Source organism: Oncorhynchus mykiss, chromosome 15 (assembly GCF_057628025.1).
Source record: "Oncorhynchus mykiss isolate SJ-2025 chromosome 15, ASM5762802v1, whole genome shotgun sequence".
In the NCBI taxonomy this organism is placed as follows: Eukaryota; Metazoa; Chordata; class Actinopteri; order Salmoniformes; family Salmonidae; genus Oncorhynchus; species Oncorhynchus mykiss.
In genome coordinates this window covers 58,279,218-58,305,000 of record NC_143036.1, presented here as the reverse complement: position 1 = coordinate 58,305,000, position 25,783 = coordinate 58,279,218, and the positions used below count along the sequence as shown (strand labels likewise).

The 25,783-nt window shown below is 44.8% G+C and overlaps 1 protein-coding gene across 11 annotated transcripts in view; it reads left to right on the top strand.

Moving 5' to 3' along the window:
• Positions 1-25,783, top strand: part of LOC110490751 (filamin-C) — a 76,535-nt gene that overhangs the window by 36,669 nt on the left and 14,083 nt on the right. For 6 of the 11 annotated variants that reach the window (XM_036944650.2, XM_090200451.1, XM_036944645.2 and 3 more), the window contains exons 4-24: positions 1,767-1,917; positions 4,427-4,545; positions 4,679-4,756; positions 6,496-6,658; positions 6,950-7,150; positions 8,408-8,530; positions 10,313-10,450; positions 12,288-12,414; positions 12,804-12,940; positions 13,500-13,693; positions 13,836-14,093; positions 14,527-14,650; positions 14,886-15,046; positions 15,140-15,230; positions 15,451-15,620; positions 16,642-16,759; positions 17,194-17,456; positions 18,513-19,110; positions 23,025-23,198; positions 24,685-24,847; positions 25,127-25,287. In XM_036944650.2, coding sequence (XP_036800545.2) covers positions 1,767-1,917; positions 4,427-4,545; positions 4,679-4,756; positions 6,496-6,658; positions 6,950-7,150; positions 8,408-8,530; positions 10,313-10,450; positions 12,288-12,414; positions 12,804-12,940; positions 13,500-13,693; positions 13,836-14,093; positions 14,527-14,650; positions 14,886-15,046; positions 15,140-15,230; positions 15,451-15,620; positions 16,642-16,759; positions 17,194-17,456; positions 18,513-19,110; positions 23,025-23,198; positions 24,685-24,847; positions 25,127-25,287 — 3,712 coding nt within the window. Of the gene's footprint in view, positions 1-1,766; positions 1,918-4,426; positions 4,546-4,678; positions 4,757-6,495; positions 6,659-6,949; positions 7,151-8,407; positions 9,393-10,312; positions 10,451-12,287; positions 12,415-12,803; positions 12,941-13,499; positions 13,694-13,835; positions 14,094-14,526; positions 14,651-14,885; positions 15,047-15,139; positions 15,231-15,450; positions 15,621-16,641; positions 16,760-17,193; positions 17,457-18,512; positions 19,111-23,024; positions 23,199-24,684; positions 24,848-25,126; positions 25,288-25,783 lie in introns of those variants that run through there. The other 5 variants (XM_036944648.2, XM_036944647.2, XM_036944646.2 and 2 more) reach the window with 2 other exon arrangements.

The following is a 25,783-nucleotide window of genomic DNA, read 5'->3' as shown; positions in this document are numbered from 1 at the left end:
TGACACAATGGGATGTGGGATGACATTCTCCGTCTGAAAACAGAGAACTTATTGACAGACCCTTTAACAAGGTTGGGAAAGTCCTGAAGTCATTTTGACTGGCTTCATTTGGCCAAACTCATTATTTCTTCTGACCATGGGACATGGTTTAAGAGCTCTTGAAAATGTCAGTATGATTTCAGCATTATACATTGGGAGTAGAATACCTATAGTAAGAGTCTGTGTGTGTATGTATGTACAGGTATGCCTTTAGCATGTACAGCCTGTTTCCTCTCAGAGCCACACACCCTGTGGGTATGTAGGTCGTAAATTAGCATATGTGTGTGAGAGTATGTGAACGTGTGTGTGTTTCCACCTGTAAGTCCCCATGTTGTGTATAATTATGGACTCCATTGTCCAGGGAGCTGTTTAAAACACAGACATTTCGTGTGCCTAACAGCTGCTGCAGAACCTGACTTCTCTCTCTGTCTCTGTCTCTGTCTCTCTCTCTCTCTCTCTCCTCTCTCTCTCTCTCTCTCTCTCTCCCCCTCCCCCTCTCTCTCTCTCTCTCTCTCTCTTTAATATTTATATTTTTCCTTACATCTCCCCCCTTTTCCCCCCTCTCTTTCTTTCTCTATATCAATTCCATCTCTTTTCCTCACTTGCTCTCATTGTCCTGCTCTCTCCTTCCCCTTCTCCCTCTGCTTTCTCCTCCCCCTCTCCCCCTGCTCTCTCTTTTCTTCTCTCCCTCTCTCCTTTCCCTCTTTCTCTCTACTCAAACCTCACTTCTGTAGCTCACTCTAGCTCCACATAGGGGAACTTTCTTTCTCAATAAAACATTAAACCAATCCAACATGATTTCCTGGTGGCATTTCTCGCTTTTCTATTCCCCCTCTCCTCATCCTCTTTCCACTGCGATCATAAGGAAAACACATTGTGATGTTGGACAATACAATCAGCCTTTAATTCCACCAGAGCTGCTGTTTTTGATTCCACTGCCCTGGTTTTCTCGGTCTTTTCACCAGCCTGTTGTTTTACATCAACTTTACAGGCAGAGAGAGAGCCATGAGGCTCTATGTCTATTTTATGTCTTTCTTTGCTGTGTTTTCAATTGAAGTAAGTTCTTTATCCTCGGGTTAGTAGTTATTAATACAATATTTATTATAACATTATTAAATCATGCTTTGAGTATGTGTTCGGAGAAACAGGAAGTGATGTGATAACCTTTGACCCCTGTGTGTGTGGCACATCTTCCTGTCCCCCTCTTCTTATTAAATCAGGCTTTGATTGTGTACAGAGAGGAAGAGGAAGAGAGGTCCAACTTAGTGGAAAATCTGTCTCCTTGCGTTTTTTCATTGTTTCGCCCACCAATCAAGGAGTTTTTGTATGGAGGTCAATGAGAGAGTGTTACATTTTGTCAACAAAAAAATGTATTTGATCAAATAGAAGTTTCGTAATTCTTAAGTTGTTTTGAGTGTACTAATATAAGTAGGAAACATGACATATTCATGGCATGAGGCTAGTAGCATAGCCTCTCTCTCCATTGAATACAGGTTGTTGAAGTCAACAATCCTCATCTAATATTCAGAAAAGCATTACAATAATGAGATGTCTCCACCAATCCAAAATTAAGGATAGGCTGGAGTTAGACGGCCCACCGTGCCGCTTTGTGGACAACGACTCCCATTGTTAGAGACGTGTATCTTGTGAGTATATCCATAGAAAAACAGGATGTGATGATAACCTTTGACCCTGTGCACCGTCTATTGTCTTCTCCCTCTCTGTAGGTGATAGCCCCTGAGGAAATAGTGGATCCCAATGTGGACGAGCACTCGGTGATGACCTACCTGTCCCAGTTTCCCAAATCCAAGCTGAAGCCTGGCGCCCCGCTGCGCTCCAAGACTCTGCACCCTAAGAAGGCCAAGGCCTACGGACCAGGTGAGAGAGAGAGACTAGGAACAACTGATTTCCTTCAAAGACTTCTTTAACTTCTTTATCTATAAATAAATAATCTGGGCTCCCGACAGGACTGAAATCTATAATATATAAACAACTATTGCAAAGCTCATATTCTGAGCTCGTCATTCAAAAATATGGTCCACAGATCTAAGTGATTCTGAACAACCCTTTAACTGGAACAGAATATGGAAAAATATGACCTTGGCATCCCATAATCCAAACCATCAATTTACACATTTTAAGTTTATTCACAGACTGTATTTAACACCAGGGAAATTGGCCCCAACTCCCAACTGTTCACTGTGTCCTCTAAATCAGGTAGACACATTCCTCCATATGATGTGGGAGTGTCCTGTAGGTAAATGCTTCTGGGCAAAGTTACAAAATTAATTTTGAAGTGCATGAACGTGAATATCCAATGCTTTGCGTCTATTATGTTACATAACGATGATAGCTCCTTGAATCTCTCAATCAATCAGAGATGATTACTACTGGCAGGCAGCACTGCCGCCAAGAAGATGTGGTCTCTTAGATGATAATCACCTCACTCTCTCCTAACCGCCAGTGCATACAGTTATTATTGACAGCGAGAATGAATGGTGATAGTTAATGAACAACATTGCTCAACATTGACATTATCCCTGGTTAGCCACTATTGGCATTAAAAAGCCAAACCTACCACTATCTGCCAATTCATTTCCAGCAATATTGCCCCTATCTGTCTGTGTGGTGAGCATGTTTGTGTCTATCTCTCCGTGTGTGGCCAGTTGATGCGATAACCGTCTTGTGGGTTGACAGAAATACTCCAAAGCCATCTCAGTTAAATGTGCACTACAAAGTAAGCTTAGCTGGCAGAAGTATATCATGCGTAAATATATAATTTGTATCTATTATTTGTTATTTTCAAACTTTTCCATGCAAATGGAAAAAATGATAAATGTAATCATTGTAAATGATGCAGACAACTACATTGATAGAAGCCACAATCTATTAGCAATATAAAAGCTGATCCACCCTCTAAAGAATACAAAGACAATAATAACAATAACTTTGCCATGAAATGAGCAGCAGCGGTACAGAACCATCGCTAGACCGGCACATTCGACGGCACATTCCTCACTCGCTAAATGCACCATTAAAGGGCCAGATGCACAAATAAAGAGCCAGATGCACAATTAAAGGGGAATCGCACTCACTTTTACTTTTCTTCCAGACCAAAACAAATGGCCTTCTAATGTAATTTAACCATCGATATGGACTCAGAACATCCAATTTCGTTGTTTCTCTATGAAAGTTTGTAATTTTGAGAGTGAATCAAGGAAAAATTCAACTGAGAAAACAATCTGGAAAAATATAAAACATAATTTGGGGAAAAAATCACAGATTTTATAGGGCCCCCTTAGAGTTGTTAATTAACAATTATTTTACCAGGTATATTGACAGAAAACACAGTGCACTACTTTCTCTTGTACACTATGGACCCGGGGTTGAATTGAGACATGTTGGCTGGGTGGGGTTGGGGGAATGGAATGGGAGGATGGGGGTGGAAGCCCTCTTGTTTTTCTTTTCTTATCCTGATACGGAATGTATTCTAACTTAAACTCTGTATGTATTTCTTACATTTTTCCCCCTTCGTTTGGGTGGCAGCCTATATGTTTAATAAACGTATAAATTGAAATGGTCAATAAAATCTAATCAAATTGTATTAGTCAAATGCGCCGAAATACACCTTACAGTGAAATGCTTACTTACGAGCCCGACAGAGGTTTAAAAAAAATACAGATAAGAATAAGAGATAAAAGTAACATGTTATTAAAGAGGAGTAGTGAAAACATAATAGTTGAGATAGTAGCCATTTGACTAGATATTCAGGAGTCTTATGGCTTGGGGGTAGAAGCTGTTTGGAAGCCTCTTGGACCTAGACTTGGCGCTCCGGTACCGCTTGCCGTGTGGTAGCAGCGAGAACAGTCTATGACTAGCTTGGCGGGAGTCTTCGACATTTTTTAGGACCGTCCTCTAAACACCGATTGGTAAAGAGGTCCTGGATGGCAGGAAGCTTGGCCCCAGTGATGTACTGGGCCGTATGCACTACCCTCTGTAGTGCCTTGTGGTCGGAGGCCGAGCAGTTGCCATACCAGGCATGATGGAACCAGTCAGGATGCTCTTGATGGTGCAGCTGTAGAACCTTTTGAGGATCTGAGGACCCATTCCAAATCTTTTCAGTCTCCTGAGGGCGAATTGGTTTTGTCCCACCTGCTTCACGACTGTCATGGTGTTTGCAATAAAAAATAACAAAACAAATAAAACATAGGTAAAAAACAGACTTCCTTAACAATCGCCCAAAGGCCTTCTGTTTATTCTGTATGTTTATACTGTATATTAGGTGCAAGAATTATTGTTGGAAAGGAAGGTGTTTCATCCTGTTTACATCTGTCAGCACAGAATAAGTGACAGAGGGCTCTTACATCTCCATCCTTTCCCCCGTCAGGTATTGATCCCAGAGGTAACATGGTGCTGAAGCCGGCTGAGTTCATCGTGGAGACAGTGGAGGCGGGGCTAGGGGAGGTGCTGGTCTATGTGGAGGACTCAGAAGGACACACAGAGGAGGTGGGGCACTCTCACTCACATTAACCCATAACTCCTCAATCCCTTACTCCTCAATCCTGAAGATGCTGTTAATTTGCCCAATTTGCTGTTCTCTCTCCTTTTCTCCCGTCTCACCCCTCTCTTTCTGTTCCAGGCCAGAGTGATCCCCAACAATGACAAGAACAGGACGTACTCTGTCATCTACCTGCCCAAAGTGGAGGGCCTTCACAAGGTAACGCACTTACAGTACCTGTATATACATACAGTGCCTTGCGAAAGTATTCGGCCCCCTTGAACTTTGCGACCGTTTTTCCACATTTCAGGCTTCAAACATAAAGATATAAAACTGTATTTTTTTGTGAAGAATCAACAACAAGTGGGACACAATCATGAAGTGGAACGACATTTATTGGATATTTCTAACTTTTTTAACAAATCAAAAACTGAAAAATTGGGCGTGCAAAATTATTCAGCCAGCTACTTTGTAGCGCCACCTTTTGCTGCGATTACAGCTGTAAGTCGCTTGGGGTATGTCTCTATCAGTTTTGCACATCGAGAGACTGAAATTTTTTCCCATTCCTCCTTCCAAAACAGCTCGAGCTCAGTGAGGTTGGATGGAGAGCATTTGTGAACAGCAGTTTTCAGTTCTTTCCACAGATTCTCGATTGGATTCAGGTCTGGACTTTGACTTGGCCATTCTAACACCTGGATATGTTTATTTTTGAACCATTCCATTGTAGATTTTGCTTTATGTTTTGGATCATTGTCTTGTTGGAAGACACATCTCCGTCCCAGTCTCAGGTCTTTTGCAGACTCCATCAGGTTTTTTTCCAGAATGGTCCTGTATTTGGCTCCATCCATCTTCCCATCAATTTTAACCATCTTCCCTGTCCCTGCTGAAGAAAAGCAGGCCCAAACCATGATGCTGCCACCACCATGTTTGACAGTGGGGATGGTGTGTTCAGCTGTGTTGCTTTTACGCCAAACATAACGTTTTGCATTGTTGCCAAAAAGTTCAATTTTGGTTTCATCTGACCAGAGCACCTTCTTCCACATGTTTGGTGTGTCTCCCAGGTGGCTTGTGGCAAACTTTAAACAACACTTTTTATGGATATCTTTAAGAAATGGCTTTCTTCTTGCCACTCTTCCATAAAGGCCAGATTTGTGCAATATACGACTGATTGTTGTCCTATGGACAGAGTCTCCCACCTCAGCTGTAGATCTCTGCAGTTCATCCAGAGTGATCATGGGCCTCTTGGCTGCATCTCTGATCAGTCTTCTTCTTGTATGAGCTGAAAGTTTAGAGGGACGGCCAGGTCTTGGTAGATTTGCAGTGGTCTGATACTCCTTCTATTTCAATATTATCGCTTGCACAGTGCTCCTTGGGATGTTTAAAGCTTGGGAAATCTTTTTGTATCCAAATCCGGCTTTAAACTTCTTCACAACAGTATCTCGGACCTGCCTGATGTGTTCCTTGTTCTTCATGACGCTCTCTGCGCTTTTGACGGACCTCTGAGACTATCACAGTGCAGGTGCATTTATACGGAGATTTGATTACACACAGGTGGATTGTATTTATCAACATTAGTCATTTAGGTCAACATTGGATCATTCAGAGATCCTCACTGAACTTCTGGAGAGAGTTTGCTGCACTGAAAGAAAAGGGGCTGAATAATTTTGCACGGCCAATTTTTCAGTTTTTGATTTGTTAAAAAAGTTAGAAATATCCAATAAATGTCGTTCCACTTCATGATTGTGTCCCACTTGTTGTTGATTCTTCACACAAAAAATACAGTTTTATATCTTTATGTTTGAAGCCTGAAATGTGGCAAAAGGTCGCAAAGTTCAAGGGGGCCGAATACTTTCGCAAGGCACTGTACTTAAATATTTTGAATTTTAGTTTATAAACTTCAGTAGTATGGGATTTCCTCAAGTGGCCTAACAGGGGTCTATGCGTGTTCTTTTCCCCAGGTGAAGGTGATGTTCGCTGGGCAGGACATAGACAGGAGTCCCTTCGTGGTGAGTGTGTCCAAGGCCATGGGAGACCCCAACAAGGTGCAGGCCAGAGGACCAGGACTGGAGCCTGTAGGCAACGTGGCTAACAAGCCTACCTACTTCGACATCTACACAGCAGGTAGCACATGCTTACACATCTGTGGAGGACCATGTTCATGGTATGGAAGTAGATAATCTATCTACCTTCCCTATTGAAATCCCCTAGTTTCATCAATAGGGTTGTAAGTAAATCTAAGGATTCTTTTAGAGTGATCATTAGCTTTGCAATATTAGCTGATATTTATTCCTTCAATCATGATGACAAAGTACATGTATGTATTTGTTCTCTCTACCGTCCTCCAGTGTTACGTCCATTTCTGTCCCCTGAACACACAGTAGAAGGTGTTAGCACATCTCTTTTTGTTCTCAGGTGCCGGTGCTGGAGACGTGGGTGTGATCATTGTGGACTCCCAGGGCAGAAGAGACACCGTGGAGATCATTCTGGAAAACAAGGGGGACAGTATTTTCCGTTGTACCTATTGCCCTATCCTGAAGGGGCCTCACGTTATCTACGTGACGTTTGCTGGGCAGCAGATACCCAGAAGCCCTTTCACTGTCCACATCTCAGAGGGTAACACACACACACATGCCTTTGCGCACGCACACACACACACACACACACACACACACACACACGCACGCAAGCACTTATGCATGCACACACACACACACACACACACACACACACACACACACACACACACACACACACACACACAAACACACAAACACAGATTTTATTGATCGTACTGATTTTTTATAGTAATCCACTATCTGACTCCCTCTCTCTCTTTCTAATCTGAGTAATATTGAGTTTTAATGCCTAGACTGACCTCACTACTAAACATTTGATCTCCATAACAGACAGTGATAACCTGCCTTAACTCTCTGAACCACCCATACCGGATCCGGGATAATTGTCATCAGCAACGCTGAATAGCATAGCGCCACAGTCAAATAATATTACTAGAAAATATTCATATTCATGAAATCACAAGTGCAACAATGCAAAACACAGTTTAGCCTTTTGTTAATCCACCTGTCGTCTCAGATTTTTAAATTATGCTTTACAGCGAAAGCAATACAAGCGTTTGTGTAAGTTTATCGATCACTCGACAAAACAATAAGTACACTTAGCATCAGGTAACTTGGTCACGAAAATCAGAAAAGCAATCAAATGAATTGTTTACCTTTCATGATCTTCGGATGTTTTCACTCACGAGACTCCCAGTTAGACAACAAATGTTCCTTTTGTTCCATGAAGATTTTTTTTATATCCAAATACCTCCGTTAGTTTGGTGTGTTATGCCCAGGAATCCACCGGAAAGAGCGGTCACGACCATGCAGAACAAAAATGGAGCAATGGGAGGGTACGGAACATGGAGTTTTAAATAGAAGCCACTTCCTGGTTTGATTTTTTCAGGGTTTCGCCTGCAATGTCAGTTCTGTTATACTCACAGAAAATATTTGTACAGTTTTTGAAATTTTAGAGTGTTTTCTATCCTAATCTGTCAATTATATGCATATTCTAGCATCTGGTCCTGAGAAATAGGCCGTTTACTTTGGGAACGTTATTTTTCCAAACATAAAAATACTGCCCCCTAGCTTCAAGAGGATAACAGACAGGCCCCCAACATGGTCTGAAGTCTTTTGGGTTATTCTGAAAATTGTTGGGTTAGGGTTGGTGAACCCTTGGTTTGTGGGAGGACTCTGGATGGCTTCTGAGTGTTGGAGCAGCAGGGTTCTAAGGTGTGGGTTCTGGTGGTTCTCCAGAGTGACCTGTCCTGTTCCTGCGTGTGTGTCATGTTGTTGTTGTTCCTCCATGCAGCTCCACCGAGCGCCCTGCCCCCTGGCTCTCCGGTGCAGATAGTGCCCCAGTCCATACGCACCCCACCCACAGACAAGGCCAAGAGAGTGCCCCCCCCAACACCGCCCAAACCCAGGCGACCAAGTTAGTACAGGCCTGCCCGTGGAGGAGAGACTGGAGCCTGCCTGCGCCAGCCTGGTCCCCCCTAAACTCAAAACTATACCCCCAACCCCCGTGATGCACTGCACCAGGGGTCCCCAGCTTGATGGCATGTGCTGGCGCTTAGCCCTCTGTGGCTTCACCCCCCCCTTCAAACCAGCCAGCTTCCAAAGAGAGAGAATGAGAGGGAATGAGTGAGTTTGTAACTGAAAGAAGAAATGAAAGGATGAGGGAGAGAGAATGCAAGAATGAAAGAAAAGGAAGAGAGTGAATGGGAGAAAGAAATGCAGTTCCTCCTCATTTTAACAACAGAGGTAGCACCATCCATCCATGTGGTTGGCTGGTTTTGGACGGTCACCTTTACAGACGCTCAGAAGTTCTTCAACACACAGAGGTCACACACTTACAGTACATCACCTTCTTCAAAAATAGAAGTACATTGGTCTTCCAACATTGTCTTATTGCAATAATCTTTGAATACCGCATATCAAAAAAGTGATCAAATAATCCCACACACATTCATTTCTATCCAGTTTGTAGCTCACTTTGGCTTAATATCCTGTAACACGTGATTTGATTTCTTCCACGTGTGACGTTAAATTGACTTGATGATTTAGAACAGAACTAATGAGTAACAACACCCATGAATTAACAAAAATTGATTTTAACAAAACAACAGCATCATAGTGTACCATAACACAGTTTTTTTGTGATAGTTTCCCAATTCACCTTTTGATAACCCAGAAACAAACAATCCTGTTCAAGTCAAACGAAAATCGATTGTCTTAACTTTTGACCTTTGATTCATTGGACGAGAGCGAACGTCAGCGTGACCGTCCAGACGTGTGTGAGTCTTACATACCTCATTACACTGTCTACTTGTCATCCTCATTTTCATCCCCCTCCAGACCAAAGCAATCGCTCTGTGTTCAGTCAGCCATTTACAACTTTACATTTTCTGACTAACACTGAACATGCAAATGCTCCTCCATTTGTAGCTTAATGTTAACCTGACATTTCTTAAATCTTTTTCATAAGATAACAAAACAATAACATTGTTTGTCTTCATAACCCACTTTAATAAGCCTCTCTATCAAGAGGTTTTCCATAAATCTATTTAACTTTTCATTCAGTTATTTTATTAAGTTGTTTTCCATATTTTTCTTTTGGTCATCTCTAAACTTGTCTCTAAACATCTCTAAAATAAAATTATGATGAATTGGGAGAGTTAGCTGGTTATTTCTTCCTAATTTCACAAAATTGCTGTAATGTTTTCTGTGGCCAAGGCATTTTTCCAGTCCTATTACAGCACTGGTAATTAGCTAATTGAAAGCCTGCAGCATCATAACTCAAGATGTTAGCATAGTTATGCTAGCTATTTTTCCTTGGAATGTTTTGCCATCTAACTAGAGGTTCACCGTGTAACATCATTGTATTCAAGCCCATAGAAATGATTTCAACATGTCTTATTGTTTTCATTTTGACTCATCCATTCAAGCCCAGTGTCTTACAGTAACCCGTGTTTGTTCTCTGTCTAGCTGTTCTGCAGGTTTATAACTCCTGTTCAATGTCCATCTCTCCTGTTGCTTCTTCCCTGGTAGCCCATGCAGACTGTAGCCCATGCAGACTGTAGCCCATGCAGACTGTGCTTCATGCACCACCATTCAACCGACTAACTAACAGCCAACCTCTGCCGCAGCCTGTGTGTGTGAGTGTGTATCCTCTTGTCTTCTTGTCTAACCACGTTACCCCTCGGTGGTCCCACAGCCAGCAACCCCAACATGTGCCGGGCCTCAGGGAGAGGTCTCCAGCCTAAGGGGGTGAGGGTGAAAGAGGTGGCCGACTTCAAGGTGTACACCAAGGGAGCCGGCAGCGGAGAGCTCAAGGTCACCGTCAAGGGGCCAAGTGAGTGTGTGGATATGAGTGTAGTATTTTGTATTGTTTATGACTTGCCACCACATTCATTTACTGGTTTCATAGGGGCATAAATACTCTTCATGAAATGTAATGCTTTTCAATGGTCTAGTTGTGATAGGAAAGCTACTGTATGCTCTGGCTAGCCTTTGACCTCTGAGCTGCTACAGTGCCTTGCGAAAGTATTCGGCCCCCTTGAACTTTGCGACCTTTTGCCACATTTCAGGCTTCAAACATAAAGATATAAAACTGTATTTTTTTGTGAAGAATCAACAACAAGTGGGACACAATCATGAAGTGGAACGACATTTATTGGATATTTCAAACTTTTTTAACAACTCAAAAACTGAAAAATTGGGCGTGCAAAATTATTCAGCCAGCTACTTTGTAGCGCCACCTTTTGCTGCGATTACAGCTGTAAGTCGCTTGGGGTATGTCTCTATCAGTTTTGCACATCGAGAGACTGACATTTTTTCCCATTCCTCCTTGCAAAACAGCTCGAGCTCAGTGAGGTTGGATGGAGAGCATTTGTGAACAGCAGTTTTCAGTTCTTTCCACAGATTCTTGATTGGATTCAGGTCTGGACTTTGATTTGGCCATTCTAACACCTGGATATGTTTATTTTTGAACCATTCCATTGTAGATTTTGCTTTATGTTTTGGATCATTGTCTTGTTGGAAGACAAATCTCCGTCCCAGTCTCAGGTCTTTTGCAGACTCCATCAGGTTTTCTTCCAGAATGGTCCTGTATTTGGCTCCATCCATCTTCTCATCAATTTTAACCATCTTCCCTGTCCCTGCTGAAGAAAAGCAGGCCCAAACCATGATGCTGCCACCACCATGTTTGACAGTGGGGATGGTGTGTTCAGCTGTGTTGCTTTTACGCCAAACATAACGTTTTGCATTGTTGCCAAAAAGTTCAATTTTGGTTTCATCTGACCAGAGCACCTTCTTCCACATGTGTGGTGTGTCTCCCAGGTGGCTTGTGGCAAACTTTAAACTACACTTTTTATGGATATCTTTAAGAAATGGCTTTCTTCTTGCCACTCTTCCATAAAGGCCAGATTTGTGCAATATACGACTGATTGTTGTCCTATGGACAGTCTCCCACCTCAGCTGTAGATCTCTGCAGTTCATCCAGAGTGATCATGGGCCTCTTGGCTGCATCTCTGATCAGTCTTCTCCTTGTATGAGCTGAAAGTTTAGAGGGACGGCCAGGTCTTGGTAGATTTGCAGTGGTCTGATACTCCTTCCATTTCAATATTATCGCTTGCACAGTGCTCCTTGGGATGTTTAAAGCTTGGGAAATATTTTTGTATCCAAATCCGGCTTTAAACTTCTTCACAACAGTATCTCGGACCTGCCTGGTGTGTTCCTTGTTCTTCATGATGCTCTCTGCGCTTTTGACGGACCTCTGAGACTATCACAGTGCAGGTGCATTTATACGGAGACTTGATTACACACAGGTGGATTGTATTTATCATCATTAGTCATTTAGGTCAACATTGGATCATTCAGAGATCCTCACTGAACTTCTGGAGAGAGTTTGCTGCACTGAAAGTAAAGGGGCTGAATAATTTTGCACAAGTTTGAAAATATAAGTTTGAAATAAGTTTGAATAATAAATAAGTTTGAAATATCCAATAAATGTCGTTCCACTTCATGATTGTGTCCCACTTGTTGTTGATTCTTCACAAAAAAATACAGTTTTATATCTTTATGTTTGAAGCCTGAAATGTGGCAAAAGGACGCAAAGTTCAAGGGGGCCGAATACTTTCGCAAGGCACTGTATGTGTGACCCTTGTGTGACCTGTTTGTGACCCCCTCAGAGGGACTAGAGGAGCCTGTGAAGGTGCGTGACGCGGGAGACGGGGTGTATGAGTGTGACTACTACCCCATCATGACTGGCAAATACACCATCACCATCACCTGGGGCGGACAGACCATCCCACGCAGGTAAAACCCTGTCCTCCCCCCTATTCTGCTGTGGGCACAACCACATGAAAGTTACAAAGGCAATGTGCTCAACCATTAAGGGCTTTCCGGTGGTGTCCTGGAAGGACAGATGTTGAAATAACTTAAAGAAGCCAAAATGACCTGTGATGAGGCCCATGTTATGAAGCGTACATTCCTGCATTCCTTGGAGTTTAATGGTTGGGGGGAGGGGGGGGTGGAACTGGAAATATCACTGCTGCCCAACATCAATTACGTGAATTTTACTGACATTACAGTCAATGGGGCTAAAAAGGATTACTGTTTGACGAGACCATCCCTGACTGTATGTGTGTCTATGTATGTATGTGTCTGCATTAACATGTGTGTGTGTGTGTGTGTGTTTCCTGCAGCCCGTTTGAGGTGGGGGTGAGTGAGGACGTGGGGTCCCAGAAGGTGAGGGCATGGGGGCCGGGCCTGGAGACAGGCATGGTGGGGAAGTCAGCTGACTTTGTGGTGGAGGCCATCGGCACAGAGGTGGGAACTCTGGGTAAGTCTGATGGCCGTTAGAAGAGAAAGACACAGGATTATACTATTGAAATTCTGGCATGACTGTCAGGCAATTTATGTCCAAGCAGACACACACACACACACACACACACACACACACACACACACACACACACACACACACACACACACACACACAATAGTTATTAGTTGGAGAGTTGGAGAGATTAAAGCCCACATTTTGGGGGTCACTTGTCACGGAAACCAGAGCAAGGCCTGAGGGCTTCCTGTTCCTGTCACATGATCAGTCTGACCTGCCAGCTGAGGGAAAAGGTCATGACCCCTGATGGTTCACCTTATCACAGTTATTATACAAATTAGGATGGATTTACTCTTCTTTCTCTGTCTTCTACCTCTATCACAAGCGACAACAAAACCAACCTACCAATATTTCTTAGTCTGTTGCCATCTATGCCTGTTTGCCTCTTTGTTGCCAGTGTATCTGTGTGCATTTCTGTGTGTGTGTGTGAGCTTATATCTCTACCCACCTCTATATAATGTGTACCTATACCTCTCTCCCTGTCCCTGTTCATCCCCAGGTTTCTCCATCGAGGGCCCGTCGCAGGCTAAGATAGAGTGTGATGATAAGGGCGATGGGTCATGTGACGTACGTTACTGGCCCACGGAGCCTGGCGACTACGCTGTTCACGTCATCTGTGACGACGAGGACATCAAGGACAGCCCCTTTATGGCCCACATCCTCCTCACAGCCAATGACGTGTTCCCTGAGAAGGTTAGACCCCACCCCTTCACATTTACCCCACCAGCCTGCCAGCCTGCAGAACGAGAATATTAAAGTGACGTAACAGTAAGAGAATGGCATAAAGGCTACGTAAGGATGACATAACAGCATTATAAATGCCTTCTCCTTGCAGGTGAAGAGCTATGGCCCAGGTCTGGAACCTATTGGCTGCATTGTCAACAAACCAGCAGAGTTCACCATTGATGCAAGTGGAGCCGGCAGGGGCCAGCTGAAGATATACGCCCAGGATGCAGAGGGCTTCCCCATAGACATCCAGATCACAGAGAACGGAGACAGCACCTTCCTCTGTGTCTACATTCCCACCAAGCCCATCAAACACACCATCATTATCACCTGGGGAGAGGTCAACGTCCCCAACAGTCCCTTCAGGGTAAGACTGACCACCCAACTCTAACAGACTGTAATCAAATACCTGTTAGAGCAGGGCTCTCCAACCCTGTTCCTGGAGAGAGACCCTCCTGTAGGTTTTCACTCCAACCCCAGTTGTAAATAACCTGATTCAGTTTATCAACCAGCTAATTATTAGAATCAGGTGCGCTAGATTAGGGTTGGAGCGAAATCCTACAGGACGGTAACTCTCCAGGAACAGGGTTGAAGAGCCCTGTGTTAGATACACATACAGTACACAGGTACAGTATGAAACTTACAGCGTTCTATTGCAAAGTCAGTGCATTTGCAAAGATAGTATACAGCTTTGTACAACATTATAGTACTGGTAATGTATGGTCATTGCTGTGTGTGTGTGTGTGTGTGTGTGTGTGTGTGCGTGCGTGCGTGCGTGCGTGTGTGTGTGTGTGTCTCAGGTGACCATCGGAGAGGGCAGCCACCCAGAGAATGTGAAGGTGTATGGTCCAGGTGTGGAGAAGTCAGGTCTGAAGGCCAACGAGCCCACCTACTTCACTGTGGACTGTAGCGAGGCAGGTCAAGGTGAGATGCAACAGAGAAATACAACACATAGAAGGGTCTTCACTACTCAACGTTGTAGCTGACAGTTTGCAACCTGAATGGGTGTTGTTGAGTGGGTTCTAACACTGATGAGTAGTTTGTTGCCATCTGCCTTCTCAATGTTAAACAATCTTACTTGCGTTTTTCCACTCCAATGTTCATCCCCTTCCTGAATTCCCTAATCCCGGACCCCTTCACTCCCATTCCCATTCCTCAGGGGATGTCAGTATCGGCATAAAGTGTGCACCCGGCGTGGTTGGTCCGGCAGAGGCAGACATTGACTTTGACATCATCAAGAACGACAACGACACGTTCACAGTGAAGTACATGCCCCCTGGCCCCGGACGCTACACCATCATGGTGCTGTTCGCTGACCACGTGAGAGAAAGAGAAACTACGCCACCATTTTTAGCTTCATTATTATGAAACCAAACAATGACAATGACCTTCCCACTTTGACCCTTGACATAGGAAATACCCATCAGCCCTTTCAGGATCAAGGTGGACCCTTCCCATGACGCTAACAAGGTGAGGGCGGAGGGACCCGGACTCAACAAGACAGGTGAGACTTCTAGTAACCATGACAACAAGCCGCCAACATGGCCAATAGAGCAAAATCACATAAAACTATGACGCTAATAATGACTTTAGAGATACAAAACAATGGATATCAATGTCCAATTCTGGCATTTTATTTAATTCTATGATAATGACTGTTAATGCAGCTGATTAGTAGATCAGTTGTATTGATCATGAATGTCCCTCTGTGTGACAACGTCTAGGAGTGGAAGTAGGTAAGCCCACCCACTTCACCATCTACACCAAGGGAGCGGGCAAGGCCAAGCCTGAAGTGCACTTCACCGGAGCAGCCAAAGGGGACGCCGTTCGAGACTTTGAGATCATTGACAACCATGACTATTCCTACACCGTGCGCTACACTGCAGTGCAACAGGTATGTAACCATGACTACTCCTACACCGTGCGCTACATTGCAGTGCAACATGTATGTAACCATGACTACTCCTACACTGTGCGCTACACTGCAGTGGAACCGGTATGTAACCATGACTACTCCTACACTGTGCACTACACTGCAGTGCAACATGTATGTAACTATGATTACTCCTACACTGTGCGCTACACTGCAGTGCAACAGGTATGTAACCATGACTACTCCTACACTGTGCGCTACACTGCAGTGCAACAGGTATGTAACCATGACTACTCCTACACTGTGCGCTACACTGCAGTGGAACCGGTATGTAACCATGACTACTCCTACACTGTGCGCTACACTGCAGTGGAACCGGTATGTAACCATGACTACTCCTACACTGTGCGCTACACTGCAGTGGAACCGGTATGTAACCATGACTACTCCTACACTGTGCACTACACTGCAGTGCAACATGTATGTAACTATGATTACTCCTACACTGTGCGCTACATTGCAGTGCAACAGGTATGTAACCATGACTACTCCTACACTGTGCACTACACTGCAGTGCAACAGGTATGTAACCATGACTACTCCTACACTGTGCACTACACTGCAGTGCAACAGGTATGTAACCATGGCTACTCCTACACCGTGTGCTACACTGCAGTGCAACAGGTATGTAACCATGACTACTCCTACACCATGCGCTACACTGCAGTGCACATATGTTCAGTATGTCCATATGTCATAATAACAACTCATTCATCTTGTCTCTCTCTCTCTCTCTCTCTCTCTCTCTCTCTCTCTCTCTCTCCATCTCCCATATCCTCTTTCTCTCTTTCTCTCTCTCCCTCCCTCCCTCATTCCCCACCATATCGCCCTCTGTCTCTCCCTCTCTCATATCTCTCTCTCTCTCTTCCCCATCTCTCCCTCTCTCTCGCTCTCCCTCTCTCACACTTTCTTCCTCCCTCTCTGTCTCTCCCTCTCTCTCTCACCCTTTCTCCCTCTCTCTCTCTGTCTCTCCCTCTCTCAGGGTAACATGTCTATCTCAATCTGCCATGGCGGTGACCCCATTCCCAAGAGCCCCTTCAACATCACTGTGGCTCCGCCCCTTGACCTCAACAAGGTCAAAGTTCAGGGGTTGAACAACAGTGAGTAACTAAGAAACTGACCAGGAAATAACCACTGTTCATCACATGGAAGAGTGTGACCTCATGACCTCCAACACACTTGTCTTCCCCAGAACACACAGCCATAGATAATACATTGGCATTCTTCTGACAGTTACTTCCTTTAAGAAGAAATATATCAAATCAACTGGCCCTCCCTCGTGATATTCAATACTGCCAAGGAATTATTTGACTGATTCACCAAGGACAGTATAGTATTTGTTTTGTGTGATGGCTTGGCTCCATAGTCATATAGAAAATAATTATGATCCCCTAGGTATCTAGTCATTCCAGTCTGCTAAATTCAAATCTATTGTTTTCACTTTGGTGCCAAATAGGAATGTAGGCTATAGCCCAGCCTGATACCCTGTGTGTGTGTGTTTGTGTGTGTGTGTGTGTTTGTGTGTGACCTACAGAGGTTGACGTTGGGAAGGATCAGGAGTTCACAGTGAGCACGCATGGCGCCGGTGGCCAGGGCAAGTTGGATGTGAAGATCACCTCGCCCTCTCGTCGGCCAATCCCCTGCAAGCTGGAGTCTGACACGGCCAACGAAGTGCACACTGTGAAGTACATTCCCCCTGAGGAGGGACCCTACAAATTGGACATTAGCTATGATGGGAACCCTGTGCCTGGGAGCCCCTTCACTGTGGAGGGGGTGATGCCCCCTGACCCCTCAAAGGTAGGATACACCTGAGACGAACACACACACACACACACACACACACACACACACACACACACACACACACACACACACACACACACACACACACACACACACACACACACACACACACACAACATGTGTACTGTACAGTAAGCACTGTAGAATACAGATCACCAAAAGATTGTGTGGACAAAGCTAGTGGGTTTTACACTTTGAGCTATGCTGGAAGGAATGTTCAGACATTTCACAACACTGTGCTGCTCTGTCGAGCGATTGGTCCAGTCTGCATGGGGTTAACAACTGTCAGAGAGGGTCTAACTCAAAACCCAGGGTGTCCTATCTTAGTAGTGAGTATCTCCTCACCCCTCTCTCTCTGCCCCTTTTTCCATCTCCCGTTCTCACACAGACAGGTCCAGGAGCAGTAGAAGTGTAATACAGTGATAATGAAACATATTCATCACTCTGATCACCTGGGGGCTGTTTGATTTGGCCTAGACTCATCCAGAGAGTACCAATCATTAACCAACGTCAGCAGATGTGTGTTTGTGTGTGAGAGAGAGAAAGACAGAGCGAGTATGTGTGCGTATACATGTGCGTGTGTGTGCGTTTGTGTGTGTGTGTGATTCCCTTTGGTCACAGTTAGATGAGTCAGGCAGGGAGGTCACTGCTGTCCCATGTGGGACTGGGGCTGTTGGTACATAGCACACCTGACCCCCTTCACCAGATATTCCCCAACCCCCCCCCCCCCCCCCCCCCCCCCCATACACCATCACTCTCGGAAAGCATTACTGGGAGGGTTTAGAATGCGCCGGTCATGCAGAGAAGGAACTGAAATAGTTATTGTGGTCATAGACATATGCATTTTTCATGTTGGTCAGATGGAGTCATCTTTCAACCATTTCTCAGATGAGACTCCTGTTACTGCTTCACTTCTGATGGCTCTATTACTGAAATTCAATCGAGCTTAATATTGCATACTCCATTTTATTTGTAACATAGAGCACCCATTTTAGATCTAATCACCCCATCTGAGCTGTCTAATGGTTTCTCCCCCCTGCTGTCTCTCAGGTGCGTGCCTATGGCCCAGGCCTCCAGGGGGGCATGGTGGGCAAGGCGGCCCCCTTCGCCATTGACACCAAGGGTGCGGGCACTGGCGGGCTGGGCCTGACCGTGGAGGGACCATGCGAGGCCAAGATCGAGTGCCAGGACAACGGCGATGGCTCCTGCTCTGTCTCCTACCTGCCCACAGAGCCCGGCGAATACGCCATCAACATCCTGTTTGCCGAGCAGCACATCCCCGGCTCCCCCTTCAAGGCCATGGTACAGTCTGTGTTTGACCCCAGTAAGGTCACAGCAAGTGGGCCAGGCTTGGAGAGAGGGAAGGTCAACGAGGCAGGGTCGTTTGTAGTGGACTGCTCCAAGGCTGGGGAGGCCGAGCTGACCATTGAGATTATTTCCGATTCGGGGTCGAAGGTGGAGGTGCGTGTTCAGAACAACAGTGATGGGACCTATTCTATCACATACATCCCACAGTTCCATGGCATGTATACTATCACCATTAAATACGGGGGGCATGCCGTGCCCAAGTTCCCTGCCCGGGTGCAGGTGGACCCAGCCGTGGATACCAGCGGGGTGAAGGTGTACGGACCAGGTGTGGAACCCAGAGGTAAGACCATTCACAAATGTAGATAATCATCGTCATCATCGTCATCATCATCATGACGATGACGGATAATAGGCTTTTCACTTTGAATGTTTTTCGCTGAATCTAGATGGGGCTTTTCAGAACTCAGGCTTCGTTGCACATATCTGATACAGAATTCAAAAAGGATTTCAGCTGAATAGCTTCTGAGTGAGTCAAACAAGGTTTAGGACTTATAAAGGCGGCCTGTAGTTCACAAAAGACGCAGTCTGTAGCCTACTTTCTTAACAGTACATAAAATAGATATTTTCAGAGAGAAAAGGGCCATGAACAATATGAATGAAGAAGTTGGTTCTTACGGTGCCAAATGCAATAGAAGTGAGGTTGTAGAAAAGGTAAAGGTTGTAGCTGAAATCAGAGGCTACCACATCCCTGCTGTTCAAAAGACTCTGCTACCACATCCCTGCTGTTCAAAACACTCTGCTACCACATCCCTGCTGTTCAAAAGACTCTGCTACCACATCCCTGCTGTTCAAAAGACTCTGCTACCACATCCCTGCTGTTCAAAACACTCTGCTACCACATCCCTGCTGTTCAAAAGACTCTGCTACCACATCCCTGCTGTTCAAAACACTCTGCTACCACATCCCTGCTGTTCAAAAGACTCTGCTACCACATCCCTGCTGTTCAAAAGACTCTGCTACCACATCCCTGCTGTTCAAAAGACTCTGCTACCACATCCCTGCTGTTCAAAACACTCTGCTACCACATCCCTGCTGTTCAAAAGACTCTGCTACCACATCCCTGCTGTTCAAAACACTCTGCTACCACATCCCTGCTGTTCAAAACACTCTGCTACCACATCCCTGCTGTTCAAAAGACTCTGCTACCACATCCCTGCTGTTCAAAAGACTCTGCTACCACATCCCTGCTGTTCAAAAGACTCTGCTACCACATCCCTGCTGTTCAAAAGACTCTGCTACCACATCCCTGCTGTTCAAAAGACTCTGGCTGTGTTCAAAATGGCACCCTGTTCCCTATTTGGTGCAAAAGAAGTGCTCTATATAGAGAATAGGCTGCCATTTTGGACACAGTCTCTGTGTTATTGTGGATGGATCTTGCCGTCCTCCCTCTCTCACTGCTAGTTTAACCCTTGACTGAGTTCAGGCCAGCCATTACATCAAACACAGGGTGAATGTCACAGTAAAGCAAAATAAACCAAGAGCCCTGGCCAAGAGACGTCCATCTCCTCTCGATTCCTCTGTCATTTCATTCCATTGTGATTCAAAGCACAACGGCAGTCTTTCCTGCCTTTATTACACCCCATGCTTGTCCAGCTCTTACGCTCTCTCTCTCTCTCTCTCTCTCTCTCTCGCTCTGTCTCTCTCTCTCGCTCTGTCTCTCTCTCTCTGTCTCTCTGTCTCTCTCTCTCTCTCTCTCTCTCTCTCTCTCTCTCTCTCTCTCTCTCTCTGTCTCTCTCTCTCTCTCTCTCTCTCTCTCTCTCTCTCTCTCTCTCCCTCTATTTTATTACTTTATTTACATGGAAAGTAAACACTTACATTGTCAAAGTAAACATATAGCGACGATGGGCAAAGAGAGCAATATACTAGACTGTAATTAATTCTTAAGAGTCTAAGCCGTTGGCAAAACAGACAGTCAAGGAATAAGGTTTTGAAGTGTCTGTCCCATATCTAGGAGATATAAGAAAGCTCAGGAAATATAATGAAGCAATGATAATGATAGTGATACTCATATTAGCAGCAATTGCAACAAATAATAATTAAGAATAGGTTAATATGAATAATCATACTATAATCATACTATACTTCTCACAGGCTGTCCCTCAGGTTGTGGAAGGAAGCCACACATCAGTTTTTAACCAATAATGTATTTAAGTTTGTCTTCATCATTTAGGTTTTCAAATTCTTTGTGTTGTTTTATAATTTTGGGAAGAATATATTTCTTATGTCAGAATATCTGTCACAGTTTGACAGAAAATAATGTTCTGTCTCTTCCTCTTCCTGGGTGAAGAACGAGCACAGCCTGTCCTCTCTGAGTAGTCAGGTTTGCCTGTGATGACTGGTCTCTATGGCCAGGCTGTGCTCACTCAGTCTGTACATGCAGTAGTTAGTGTTTTCCTCAGTTTTCAGATAGTCAGATAGTCTGCCACTGTGTACTGTTTGTTTAGAACTAAATAGCATTGAAGTTTACTTTGATTATTTGTGGGGGGTTTTCCCAATTGGTGATATTTTTATTTTTGCTCTGTGATAATGTGGTTGGGCCAGATTTTCTGAGGGCTGTCCGGAGGATTTGTTGGGTTGGTAGTGGTTAGTGAATTGAGCCTCAGGACCACCTGGCTGACGAGACTCTTCTCTGTGGTCACCTGACAGTTGAGGGCTTTTTAGTGGTATGAGCGGGGTCACTTGTTAAGAAATGATTATATAATTTGGTAGGTCTTTTTTTGGATATCAATCAGAAGAGGGAATTGGCCTAATTCTGCTCTGCATGCGTTGTTTATAGTTTTTCTCTGTACTCTTAGGATGATCTTAGAGAATCCTCATGCAGTGTTTCAATTGGGCGTTTGTCCCATTTGTCAAATTCTTGTTTTAGAAGCGGACCCCACACTTCCCTGTCATATAGTGCAATTGTTTCTGTTGTTGATTTGAATATTTTGAGCCAAATCCAAATTTTTGATGTTTAATTTGATAGATATTTTAATGACAGAGAAAGCCCTACCTTGCTTTGTCTTCAAGTTAATTCACAGCCAGGTTTAAGGTCACTGTGGAGCCCAGTAAAAATGGATATCGGTTTTCCCTGACATCTGGATAGAATGTTTGTCTTTTTGAGATTGACTGTCAGGGACCAGGTCTGACAGAACTGTTGCAGATAATCTAGTTGTTGCTGTAACTCATATTTTGCGGGGGACAGCAGCACCATGTCTGCATACAGGAGGCATTTTATTTCTGTGTTGTTAAGAGTGAGACCGTGGGCTGTTGATTGTTCTAGTTAAAAATAAAAAAAATTAAATAGACTATAAATAGACCATTTTTAGTCCTTAGTTCCAGATGTCAGGGGAATAGCCTACACTCAAAACTTGGTTAATGGAGTGTGGCAGTGCTAAATTTGTGGTCTGTGCATTTGATAAATTCTCTCTCTCTCTCTCTCTCTCTCTCTCTCTCTCTCTCTCTCTCTCTCTCTCTCTCTCTCTCTCCCTTGCTCTCTCTCTCTGTCCTTTCTCTCCCACTCCTATTCTCTCTCCCCTATCTCTTTCTGTCCGTAGAGGAAGGAAAATAAACTGACGATTAGCCGTAGCGACCTGACCACAGTTTGACTGACATTACTACCCTGCACAGCCCTGTCTGGCTTTGATTAGACTTGGACGATCCTGATTGGCCATGTCTGACTGTGAGGGGTTGTGATTGCTTTGTGATTGGTTGGTTGTGTTCCTGATTGGCAGTGATTGGCTGGGCTTTTAAAGCCAGTGGAATTGATACTGCAGACGTGCGGCTGTCCTTGGAGGTTTGTGTTAACTCAGACAGACCTGCTGTCGAATTAGTCTCAGCTTAGATCCCAAGGGAAAAGTTAGAGATAGACAGGGGGAAGAGAGAGAGAAAGAGAAATGTGTGTCTATCACATAGATAGAAAATATTTGCTGAGAGGAGAACGGCTCATAGTAATGGCCAGAACGGAGCAAATGGAATGGCATCAATCACATGGAAACTGTGTTTGATGTATATGATACCAGTCCACTGATTCCGTCCAGTCATTTCCACAAGCCCGTTCTCCCAAATGAAGGTGCCACCAACCTCCTGTGGATCAGAGAACGAGGGACAAAGACAGAGGTGCAGACAGACAGGCAGCCAGCCAGACAGACACATCACCAGAGACAGACAAAACAACCAAGCTCCACATATATATTGCATCTGTGTTGTCCACAGGGGTCCTGAGGGAGGTGACCACCCATTTCATCGTGGATGCCCGTGCCAAGAGCAAGACCGGGGGCAGCCATGTCAAGGCCCGCATCGTCAACCCTTCAGGCGCCAACACAGACGCCTACATCACTGACAAGGGAGAAGGCACCTACAGAGTGGAATACGCTGCCTATGAGGATGGTAAAGGCTCTGAATGTGCTGAGTCATGCAACTGTACCAATAATGTGATGTACATTCTATCTAGAGAACATTATGATGGATGAAGCAGAGTATCAGGCACAATGTATTATCTGCCATATATGAAGCCAAAACTCATAGGAAAGTCATTGGATTGCCTTGGATTTTATTGTACCTGAATGAGCCCAGAGCCGCCTCAGTACACCCGTCTGATTGGCTTATAGCCCCTCTTGAGGCCTGCAGTGAGGGAGTCTGGGTAGCCTTGGTGCTCACCCTGTTTGTGAATGTTTTTCCAGCGCCACATGTCGTAATTCCCAAAAAATAAACCTTGTGGCTTTCATAAAACTAACTGTTTTCCCTCCCCCTTAGCCAGGGGGAAAAGAGCTGAGCTCAGCTGTTCTGCCCTTCATGACTTTAACATACTCTAGCCTGCCAGGAAGCAGTGTGATTTCTCCCAGTGTAGGCCCCTTGGCCCATATTCACCAAGTGGCTATGAGTAGGAACACTGATATAGGATCAGTTTGGGGGGGGGGGGGATCTGATCGGAGATCAGCACTCCTACTGTGATATCATTTGTGTATACAGGCCCTGGCTGGAGATACGAGAGGAGTTCGAGAGAAGTGGGAGTTGATGTGTATTTAGGCCCCGGCTGTTGAGGACACGAGGGGGAAAGAGAGCACACACGTTGAGATTACTTGGAAAAGGGAGAGAGAAGATGGGAGATACACACAGAACAGAAAGAAAGAGGGACGTTAAGGTAGAGAGGGGGAGAGAAAGAGTGATGAGCTAGGGAGAAAGACAGAAAGGGGAGAAAGGCAAAAAAATAACATTATAACAATGAATGAATGGAAGCTGGAACTGAATCTGCTCCCAGAGAGAGAGAGAGGTGGAGGGATAGAGGGATATAGAGAGGGAGATAGAGAGAGAGGTCTGGGGGAAGTAAGGTATTAGTAGCCGGTGACTGTCTACAGAGGGAGGGCAGATGGTTTTCCACTAATAGGGGATGCCTGTTACGTCCAGGCCTCAACCCGCTGAATTGGGGACAGAAATACGCAACCTTGTGGCTCTCTGACATGGACTTTTCATGAAGAAAGTCACGCACACACACACACACGCACGCACGCACGCACGCACGCACACACACACACACACACACACACACACACACACACACACACACACACACACACACACACACACACACACACACACACACACACACACACACACACACACACACACACACACAGTTTATTGTAGCAGTTTAGTAATCTAATCAGTATTCCTCTAGCAATGGCCACAGTGATTCACTGTTGAGATTGGTTTTTTTGGTCACACTAGTTTCAAAAGAAAGTAGTCAAATGTGCTTTTGTGTGTGTGTGTGTGTGTGTGTGTGTGTGTGTGTGTGTGTGTGTGTGTGTGTGTGTGTGTGTGTGTGTGTGTGTGTGTGAACTGTGTGTGTGTTCTCTCACTGCTTGTGTGTGTTCAGGGATGCACCTGATAGAGGTGCTGTATGATGATGTGGCGGTGCCTAACAGTCCGTTCCGTGTCCCGGTAACGGAGGGTTGTGACCCAAGCCGTGTCAGAGCCTACGGCCCTGGTCTGGAGGAGGGCCTGGTCAACAAACCCAACCGCTTCACCGTGGAAACCAGGTACTAACTTACTTACTTAATCCTCATCATTACCATGTGGAACATAAGGCTTCTATCAGAGATTTACACTGCATCATTCTGTCAATCTGTTCAGGGGGTACACACTGGGCACAAACTGGGGTGAAAATGAGAAATGGGGTATAAGTAGGGGGAGAAAGGTTAAATGGTGTGGCAAAAAACAACATCTCAGTTATGAGATACTGGAAAACATTATTCTCTCCTTCCTCTTCACCATCCCTCTCTCTTTCTGTCCCCCTCTCTCCCTCCCTCCCCCTCTAGGGGTGCTGGTACAGGGGGTCTGGGCCTGGCCATCGAGGGTCCGTCAGAAGCTAAGATGTCCTGTAAGGACAATAAAGATGGCAGCTGCAGTGTGGAGTACATCCCCTTCACCCCGGGAGACTATGATGTCAACATTACCTTCGGAGGCTTGCCCATCCCAGGTACTTTATGATGTCACTTCTTCTGAGAGCCCCTTCACTTCCTGTTGGAAAGAATTTTAACTCTTCATGATTGGTTGATAAAGAGTGTTAGTGTCATGGAAGATGTTTTGATTGGTCTCGGCTTTCTAAAAGGAACGTGTATCAATGTACACTAGACCTGTATATACCACATGCTATAAGTATGGAATGGGAATGTTTTGCTTGGTCAGAGAGGAAGAGGTGAAGCGAGAGGTCTACTCCGCCCAAACTATGTCCATGAAAATAAGCCCACGAAGTGAGGAGAGTCAATGAGAGAGTTTATCTCTAATTTGCTAGGTGAGGCTTATTTGATCAAATAGAAGTTTCGTAATGGCAAGGTTGTTATTAATGAGGTTTGGCCGGTGTAGGCCATCATTGTAAATAAGAATTTGTTCTTAATTAACTTGCCTAGTTAAACACTTTTTTTTTTTTAAAGATGTGGACGCACGTGGCATTTTGGCAACTTTGGAAAATATTT